Raw genomic sequence first — 10,498 nt, 5'->3', positions numbered from 1 at the left:
GTGTTGAAAGTTTCTTCGATGTCTTTCAACATCGCCTCTGGTTCGAGGCTTTTGATGACCAAGTCATCCATGTAAACCTCCAAGTTCCTCCCGATTTGGGCATGAAACTCTTTGTCCATCAGGCGTTGGTATGTGGATCCGGCATTCTTTAGTCCGAATGGCATCATTTGGTAACAAAATGTGCCATCGGGCGTCCGAAATGCGGTTTTATCCTGATCGTCAACAGCCATGTGGATTTGATGGTACCCTTTATACGCATCAAGGAAACATTTAAGGCGAAACGGTGCTAATGAATCTACCTTAAGGTCAATTTCGGGTAACGGGTAACAATCATTGGGGCATGCTTTGTTTAGGTCTTTAAAATCTATGCACATGCGCCATTGTTTGTCGGATTTTGGTACCATGACGGGATTTGCAACCCATGTTTGATATTTACTAACGCGTACGATGCCTGCGTCAAGGAGTTCCTTGACTTGGGTTCTACACGCGTTAGCCTGCTCAACACCCATTACGCGACGCTTTTGTATGACCGGCGCAAACACCGGGTCACACTCGAGCTTATGCTCAGCCTTACTTCGAGGTACACCAGTCATGTCAGCTGGTGTCCACGCGAAGATGTCGGCATTTTTTTGCAACAAGCGTTTGAGTAAGGTGCGTGTGGGATTAGTGATCGTTGGGCCAATGGTAACGGCCTGGTCAGGGTATTTGCCATTGAAGGTCCATTCTTCTGGCTCAAAGGTGGTTGGTTTAGCCATTTTTGGTTTGAGTTTAGATGAGACAGATGCGATGCATACCTGGGGAATGCCCGTGATCATAGCGACGCTCTCGGCTGTTGGCCATCCCATCATACCATGGACCGAAGACACCACGACATTAAATCTTGCCATCCCATCTCTCCCGAAGAGAATGTCGTATGTGTGGTGTGGCTTCCTCATTACAACGAAGTCCACGTCTTCTGTGCGGGAGTACTTCCCGTCCGTGAGAGTGACGGGGAAATATAGGATTCCCAAGGGGGTGTTTGTGCTGCCATCGAACCCTTCCATCGAGGCGTAAACTGTTTCTAGGCGTTCTTTGTCTTCGTCGTCTAGCTTGTCGAAGAACTGCCTATACATGACCGTTGATGAAGCGCCATTATCAGCAAGGGTGCGGGAGGTGATGTAGTGCCCCAGCTGGCTTTTGATGACTATGGGGCCTTCTTTGTTGGGGCCCCCTGGCACACGCGGGAAGCGCACTTCTGCTTCCTTCCACGCACTTGGCTCTGTTGTTCGTCGTTTTCTTTCTCTGATGTTGCCGTGAACCATGTGAATGCTGATGTCGATGGGCTTCCGTCCATTGCCCTTGTACCGATTGTCTTTCCTCCCTCCGTTCTTGATTGAAGCCACGAGGTGTGTGAGTTTCCCATCTTTGACGAATGTTTCGACAACATCCTTCAAGGATGTGCATTCCTCCGTGGTGTGGCCTTTTGTCCCGTGGAAGTCACAGTATTTGCTCTGATCAGCGTTTTGACGCTGTCGGATTATTGGAGCCTTTGGCCATGGGAGTTTCTCGGTGGCAAATATCTCGGTGACGCTTTTGGTGAGTGGCATCCATCTGGGATTCCGGTTCGACGACTGCATGTTGTCCCTTCCGCCTAAGAGAGGTCGAGAGCTGGATGAGGTGTCAAAGTTTACCCTTGACTGCCAAATACCAAGCTTCCTCTTTTTGTTTTGTCGGGCGGTACGGACGTTATTTTCTCTTGTTCTCTGGGTGTAGAGGTTTGTGCTCTGAGGAAGACTTCTACCCAGTTGCTTCTCCGTTTCGGCAAAGCGTTTAGCTGCCGTCATGATGGCATCCCACGTGGATGGAATGCCGTCTTTACCTGTCAACGTGCGGATGAGCTCTGGATACTCAGCGCCCTGGATGAAAGCGGCGCGAACAAGATCTTCGCTAATAGTGCCCAGACTTAGTTTCTTTGAGTTGAAGCGAGTGATGAAGTCTAGCAAAGATTCGTCTTCTTCCCGGATGCAGTTGAGGATCGTCCATTGCTCTTCAGTGTATTTTCTTTGTTGACTGAAGTGCTGGCTGAATTTGTGCTGGAAGTCTGCCCAATCGTAGATGTGGTAGACCGGTAGACGATCAAACCACGCTCTGGCTGCCCCGACGAACGTCATTTGGAACATGTAACACCATGTGGGTTCCGTCCAATTACTGACGGTTGCCCCCGCTATAAATCTGTTCATGTGATCGTCCGGGTCAGATATGCCATCATAAGTGCCTATGTTGGACATCTGTTTGGCACTCTTTGGAGCGATTGCTTCCGCAATGTCCCTTGCAAATTTGGACGTTCCCGCATTCGCAACAGTTGGTCTGAAAGTTTTGGAGAAGTCACGTGGGTTTCCCCCCGTGTTCTTTGGTTTGAAAGTTTCTCCGAAATTTCTTCTCGAATGGAAGTCTGCTTCTTTACGCTTCCCTTTCGCCTTATGACGTGGGTTTGCGTCACTGTCAGATTCTTCCCAATCTTCATCCACATACTCGCAATCATTGCTCATGTTGAGCTGTTGTCGAGTGCTTCCGAATTGGTCATTGGCCTGTTGGAGTGAACGTAAACGTTCGTCCAACTCGGCTTGGAATTCTTTCTGACGTGCTTCCGCCCAAGCTTTAACTTGTTCTGGTGTTTGTCGGGGAAGTCTCGTCTGTTGTCTCCCCAACTGGGTATCAATGAATCCCAGGAGAGGATTGTTTACTGCACTTTCCCCGGCTTGGGTAACCGGGGTAGTGTTCGTAACAATCGTGTATTCACCGGTGTTCCCCCCAGTAGCTGGGGTTGTGGTTACCGGAGTTTCTTGGTTACCCGGTGGCTTTGGCATCGGAGTAACCTTAACCATCTTTCCAGAAGTTTGAAAAAACTGAGAAAGAGTTCTAGCTTAATGCACGGATGACTCCAATGAAGAAACACTAAGTGACCCCGACAGATTAAGGATAATCTTAGGGTTAAGTAGATGTTTCCCACGAGGGTTAGGTCCGGCAAAGATGGTTATTCTTCTCAACCTGCAAAACAGACACCGTAAGCTCGTCACTGAGAAGGGGGGGGGGGTTCCTCCTTGTGACCACCCTCCGGCGTGAGAATCAGACTAGGTTGCTCTGAATATAAGTGTATATAGAGAGAAATAGCTAGAGAGAAGAAGATGATACCGTTCCAGGGTGTTGGAGTATTTATAGCCGAAGGTAGGTTTCCAAGCAGGTACGGCCAGCTGTATATAATATTCCTTTTCCACCAACTATGGGCTACGTTCGTGCCACGATGGGAGTTGGTGGGTAGGCAGCAGCTGATAGTGACATTTTGTACTGGAGCGTGCTCCTCCTCGTACTATTGTCAGTGAGCTGTCACCCTGTGATTGGTTCATGGGTTGCTTTTGTCAGATCTTGTCTATTTGTCCATACCTTGGTAGGTATAGTACAAAAGATCTTCTAGAAGCGTACGGACTGGCTCTTTTGGGCGGGAATATCATTCCTTCTTCAGGTGACATTGCTGAAGTATAAGAGTTAGTGCCATATGCGTGTAGCCTTACTGTTAGTGCGGGTAGCCTTCCTTCTTGGCTTGTACCCACAGCTGCGGGGACAGGCAGGGTACTGTACCAAGGGAGGCTTTCCTGCGGGGACAGCTGGCTTACTGCGTGTAAGGTCTTCATCTCTCTGAGCATGGTGGGTCCTGCGGATCCAGTTGGTCTTTGCGCAGACGTACCTCTTCAAGGTGAGTCTTGCGAGTCCAACTGGGCTTTGCGGGGACCTACCTCTTCAAATCTACTCAATTACAAAAAATGAAAAAGAACTGAAAGTTCAAAATTATCAAGAAACCCTCCATAAAGTTATATCTAAATCAGTAAATCATCCATGATAATATAATATTACATGTGATACCTATAAGTGATGAAAATATAAAGTGATCAAAAGAAGTCACCTCTCGCCTAGTAAATTAGTAATAATGATAAGATCAGCTATTTAGAGGCTATATTAATTCGATCAGTTTGTTAAACATTAATATAAAGTGGTAAACAACCGATCGATGAATTAATTTATGTACTGAAGGCCCTGTAATCGAATGGTACTAAGATGTTGTTCCTCTCAAATGGTGCGGGTTCATATTCCAGTTTGACGGAAGTGATGTACTTTTATAAGTGAGTTTAAAGATGTGTAAGAGTTTGTCGTTTAAATGAAATTAATTTAATGTTTCTAGTGAAGTTATATTTTTTAGCCCATAAAGAACCTAACAAAACATATTACTTCGAAGCCCAATTATGTAATAAGCATGTTAATATGTTATGTAATAGGGATATGGATTTTAATAATTCAAACATTGTCTCATTAGTCGGCGCTAAGTCAAACTTTAAAAATGTATCATATAGTCTCAAGTTTCGATCTATTGGCCACCAACGAGCTTTTCACTAACGGGGTTAGATTCCGTTAGTTTTTTATGACGTACACGATGATGTAGCAAAACTAGTGACGTGGACTACTTATGTGGTAAAAAACTATTTTTAAATTAAAATTAACTTTTTCTAACCAAAATAAACAAACCATACCATTTTTTAAAACAAAAATAAGCGAACTGAATCGAACTACTTTTTTAACCAAAATAATTTTTTTTTTAAATAAACAAACCAAACTACTTTTCTGACAAATATAAACAAACCGAACCACTTTTTTTAACAAAAATAAAAGAACCGAACTACCTTTTTAACAACAATAAATGAACATATGCACCTTTTTTTTAACGAAAATCAACGAAGAAATTTTTTTTTCACAAGAATAAACGAACTGAACCACTTTTTTAAGAAAACTAAATGAACCAAACCACTTTTTTTAACAATAATAAAGAACTGAACCACCACCACCATCGTTCTCTCAGTGACATGAACCACTTCCGACCCAAAATGCGTTTTAACCAAAACTCTCTCGACCTGAAGTTTACATTTATTAAAAAAGTAATTTGGTTTGTTGAGTTTTGCTAAACAAAAAAGATTAGGTTGGGTTCATTTATTTAGTTAGAAAAAAGGCAACGAATTTAAATAACGACCAAATTGTATTTACACGTTGATAGTGATTGGCACTGGCAGGAAGGAACTGGGTTCCTTCTTAATGGGCAATATCTTTTAAAAACAAGTCGCTGTTGCCTGTCTGTCTGTCGGTCGGTCGGTCAGCCAGCTACTCGTCTTCATTCCTTCATCAATCAGGTGAATATTTTTCAATTAAGCCTTTTTTTGTGTTCGAATTTATTGCTGTTTTGTTTGTTATTTCAATTTGCAGCAGTTAGTTAAGTAATATATATCATATTAACCAATACAAAGGATTCAGTTACGTGATATTTTCAGTTTAACTTTTTTATGATCTGAGAAATGAAAAGCAGTTTGATTCCTTGAATTTTTTATCCCGGTCAGAACACAGCGTTGACCCCTTATCCAACTGACATATATATTGGGTTTGGATCAAATACAAATGAAATTAACGTGCTTAATTGTGAGAATCAAGTAAAGTAATTATGTAATTACATCATAGAGCATTTATGTAATTACTGATATATAATTATTCTACTTGATTCTCACAATTAACATGTTAATTTCATTTGTACATTAACTTTCCCCGTATATATATTGCCACCTCTTGTATTGTATGCTCTGTACATTGAAAGTTGTTCTTGTTCTGAAGCTAGGTAATATTATTGGCTAAATTGACCAATAGGTTAATTAGCTGGTAGTAATAATGTGAAATAAACTGTGTATGTGTATATGTTTGAACAATTATTGCAAAGTCAGAACCTAGCTAGGCAGTTTTTTTAGGCTATGTGTAGTGGAGGGTACAAAATGGTGGTGGTGGTGGTGTGTGTGTGTGTGGGGGGGGGGGGGGGTTTGACACATGGCACCACGTCAGCAGAATGACTATTTTCATTTTAGGACACACACACTTATCGCCCAAAAATCGTCAGGGCCCGGTGTTACACATCAAAATCGCCACTAGGTAATATTGATTAAATTAATCAATACATAGGTTAACAGTTAACTATTGGTAATAATGTTAAACAAACCATGTATATGTTTGGACAATTATTGCAAAGTCAATACATGGGTAGGTTTTTTATTGGCTTCAACTTCATGATGACAGAAAGAACTCTCAAAACTATAGCAACAATTGTGTTTGTGGAATGGAAACTCCTATCTCATCAATCCCTTGCGCCCAATCATGCTGCCTATTCTCAGTTGATGAGATTCAATCAGCCACTCGGAATTTCGATGACTCACTGGTCATAGGAAAGGGTGGTTTTGGTAAGGTGTATAAAGCTACCATCACTATTGAAAACGCAAAAACTTCTATTGTTGCCATCAAGCGATTGAATTTCGATTCCAACCAAGGTGCAACTGAGTTTTTGGCTGAAATCGAGATGCTTACCAAGTTGAGGCACTGTAATCTTGTTTCTTTGATCGGTTATTGTAACGACAACTCAGAGATGATCCTAGTCTACGAGTTTATGCCAAATGGAACCCTTGATGATCATTTACACAGAAAGGGTACTAATTTGAGTTGGGTCCAACGACTAAAGATAAGCATAGGTGCAGCAAGAGGGTTGGAGTACCTTCATACCGGAACAGGCACCAAGTATGGAGTAATACATCGTGACGTTAAAAGCACAAATATTTTGTTGGATGAAGACTATGCTGCTAAGATATCGGATTTCGGATTAGCCAAATTTGGCCCGACAGACACATCAGGTGCCTTTGTCGAAACCCGCATTAGGGGTACGTTTGGCTATCTTGATCCAGAGTATACTTTTACGGGACGATTGACAAGAAAATCAGACGTGTTTGCCTTCGGAGTGGTATTATTCGAGTTGTTGTGCGGGAGGGTAGCAGTACTGGATAACAGTCATGACGATACTCATGAGATCAGTTTGGTAAAGTGGGTTGTTGAATCTGTTAAGAAAAAGAAAGTGTATGACATCATTGATCTTAAGATCAAGAGTCAGATCTCTCCAAAGTGTTTGTAGGAATTTGTGCAGATTGCATATCGTTGTCTGAGTAGTGAGTCAGAGAACCGTCCTAAAATGGTTGAGATTGTGGTCGCACTTGAGCTTTCTCTGACATTACAAAAAAAGTTTGACAGCCCTGAAACGCCAGCTGTAGGCCTATTATCAATTGGTAGAATGATTAAATGGCCCTTCATCTCATCTGAAGTCAACTCAGGTATATTTATGTATTCCATAAAACTATTTATTTACCACTAATTATGATCCTTAAAATTTTCCATGTAACAGCTCAAACCAAGCCTCTTGAAAAGGACAACATTAGTCATGCCTCCTCTTCAAAAGAACATTGTGATTTGAAAAAGTTTTCTTTCGATGATTTGAAAAAGGCCACGAGAAATTTCAGGCTTGACATGGTGATTGGTCAAGGAGATTACGGGTATGTATTTAAAGGTTTGATAGATAGCAACACTTCTTCCCTATCTGTCATTGATGGTCCATTAAAGATTGCCATTAAGATGCTTAAAAGCTTCCAGTTTCAATATAACAACAAAATGCAGGTAACTAACTTGATCTTTTGCTATGGAATATTGGTAAGTAGCTTGTGGACCTAATGATCATATATGGTTGCAGTTGGGTGATATGACATTCTTAAGTGAATTTAATCATCCAAACCTTGTTAAGATTATAGGCTACTGTTTTGAGTGTGTACAGCCGTTCCTTATTTATGAATTCATGGAGAATGGATCTTTGGATAATCACTTGCTCAATAGTAAGTAGAGCCTTAATTAAAAACTAAACATTGTAGACAGATGTAGAATGTAACTTCCGCATCCTTTTCAGATAACATGACACCACTTCCATGGCATACAAGATTTCAAATAGCATTAGGAGTAACTGAAGCTTTTGCATTTCTAGACAGAAGACTGACTTGGGATTATAATCACACTATTAAGCTACATCAGATATTGTTGGACAAGGTAAATTTTCATGTGATGCAACTTTGACGACAGGTATTTTATTTCTTGGTTTGAAATGTAGGATTTCAATGCAAAGGTTTCGGATGCTGAGCTTGAAACACTTGGAAAGGTAGATCCATACAAGCTAAACGAGGATCCATTATATTACTGCTATCCACCAGAAACGGGTAAGTTCCTTCAATCTCTCCTAACTTTCTATTAGTATTCCTATTTTCAGTGACATAAAATTAGGGATGGAATATAAAGACAGGATAAGTGCATTTGGAAAATTATTGCTTCAGATACTAGCTGGTGAACGTCTTAGCGAAATTAATATTGACAATCTTCGAGTACACGTGAAGAATTGGAAAGGAAAACGTAGGCAAGAAGGCTTGAGGAGAGCACTGGATCCGCGCCTGTCCAATGTAGATGACACTACTATCAGTAAGGTGTTTAAATTAGCTAGTGTTGCATTCAAATGTATTGATGATCAACATTATACTCTGAACTCAGCATTGAAAGTATTAAGACAACTTTAAACATATCATAAAACGTGAATACGTGATATGAATAAGTAACCAGCTTTAGACTGATATTCTGAAAGAGGCAGTGAAATTAGCTGATCTTGTCGTTTATTGTTACAAACACACTCAAAGAAAAGGAATGATCAGAAGAATCAAATGATTCTTATCACTCTCAATGATAAAACGAAACAAATTACAAAATGATATCGAAAATGAACAGTTAACAATTACGAGTGCTACCTGTTTTGGCATTCCTCTTTTTACAGGTGCATTTGAGTGACCCCCTCAAATACATTTTTCAAGTTTATCTTGAAACTGAACCACAACCTCACCAAACAATAATTCAAATCCCTAAAAGTTAACTTTTAAAGGGGAGAGGTCTCATGTTCAAAACTTATTTCCACTGGTTTCCTACATAACCTCTTGAAGGTCACATGCCCAGCTGTAGCTACTAGCTGCAATTTATCCGTTCCTATTGGTTAGCGGGCTATTGGTGTAGATTTTCCAATAACAGGTTCTCATGGTTACCAAATTAAAAAAAAAACAAACAAACAAAAGTCACAATGCGCACACTCACTCCCTTCCATCTTCATGAAGCAAGTTTTCTCTCACCCATATTCACATCAATCTCAATAGTTTTATATTATTGTTTTAACCCTACATTGATACATACAAAAGTATATGTTTCACACCTATACTATGATTAAATTTTTTTTGACCCATATGCAATATTTATTTTCCAGCTCCAATTTTACTTCAATGTCATATGATAACAATGTACATTTTCTAACACTATGACTAAATTACAAACGACAACTGTGGAAATACGCATTGGCAGAATAACTTATGCGAGACATAAACATCAATTATTCAATCATAAATAAAAGAATTTCAATTTCAACAAAAGTTAGTTATTGCTATATTCATTTTGGAAAAAGAAAAGGACTTACAAAGTTACAAACATATTTGCGCTTAACAATTTTTCAAACTACAACACACGAGTTATATCCAACTATAGCCTTGTTTTTTCTTAATCCCTTTACCACACATGATATCATGCACTCCAGCAGAATCATCCCAGTAACCATCGGTGGCCAAAAGATATGATAACTGCAAATAACCTGCAGGATCATCAGGAAAACAACCCACAAATTTTCTTGCCAAACGGTCACCAATTTCCCTATTTTCATAAACCCTACAACCACTTAAGAGAGCTCTATACACCGCAGGTCCCACTTCTATCGGCATAATGTCAATAAACTCTTCTGCTTCATTTAAATAACCCGCTCTAGCATAAAGATCAATAATACACGCACAGTGTTCTGCTTTTAACGGTTCAAGATCAATATCATTTTTCATCAACTCAAAGTATTCTAGCCCCTTATGTACCCATCCTACATGACTACAAGCAGAAATCACTATAAGTTAGAATTGTATACCAAACTAGGATTCTGGTATACAGTTAGTTGCCTTCATAAATATAGTTAGGTAAGTCATCATTTTTTTAATTTCATTAGAATTGATTTTCATAGGTATAACTGAGTGTATATTCAAGTGTTGCATTGCAGTAATAAATAGTTATAGTTAGAGGTTTAACTGGGGCTGTTCTCAATGCACTTGGAGGATGGAGCTATTGCTTTAGGCACTACATGTAATAAATAGTTACAGTTTTTCTATAAGTTGTTTATGATCATTGTACATTCTGTTTTACTTTGAAGTTATGTGATTGCACATTGTTGAAAGGGGCTTTGTTTTATGTTGCAGAAAGTAATGACACACAAAAAAAAAAGAAGATGAAAGTGATGTTGGTTTTCAAAAACCGTGTTCCCACCGCGCTCCGTCTACCTCACCGTAGTCACTGTTGCCGGGTTTGATTAGGGACTCTTAGGAGTAGTGGCGCGAACGGTGTCGATGGTTACAGTGGTTGATACAACAGCAGGGTTTATGGTTGTGGCCTATTTTTGTTTGTTGTTGGCGGGTTCCGTGCGTCCGGGTTACCATCGTCTCCCCTTTTTATTCCAGAC

At 40.2% G+C, this 10,498-nt stretch overlaps 1 protein-coding gene and 1 pseudogene across 1 annotated transcript; both read left to right on the top strand.

Moving 5' to 3' along the window:
* The first annotated feature begins 5,180 nt into the window (after positions 1 to 5,180).
* On the top strand, positions 5,181 to 8,180 carry LOC143579462 (putative serine/threonine-protein kinase PBL3). Its single transcript, XM_077062764.1, has 6 exons — positions 5,181 to 5,210; positions 6,136 to 7,211; positions 7,283 to 7,551; positions 7,625 to 7,763; positions 7,835 to 7,971; positions 8,033 to 8,180. Exons 2-6 carry the CDS (start codon positions 7,073 to 7,075, stop codon positions 8,171 to 8,173), a joined length of 825 nt encoding a protein of 274 aa, XP_076918879.1. The 5' UTR covers positions 5,181 to 5,210; positions 6,136 to 7,072; the 3' UTR covers positions 8,174 to 8,180.
* On the top strand, positions 6,176 to 7,015 carry LOC143579459 (putative receptor-like protein kinase At5g39000 pseudogene; annotated as a pseudogene).
* Positions 8,181 to 10,498: the final 2,318 nt, after the last annotated feature.

This window comes from Bidens hawaiensis, unplaced genomic scaffold, assembly GCF_021521415.1.
Source record: "Bidens hawaiensis isolate Kalapana, Puna unplaced genomic scaffold, B.hawaiensis_p1.1 tig00029807_1, whole genome shotgun sequence".
In the NCBI taxonomy this organism is placed as follows: Eukaryota; Viridiplantae; Streptophyta; class Magnoliopsida; order Asterales; family Asteraceae; genus Bidens; species Bidens hawaiensis.
This window is presented reverse-complemented; position numbering and strand designations above follow the sequence as displayed.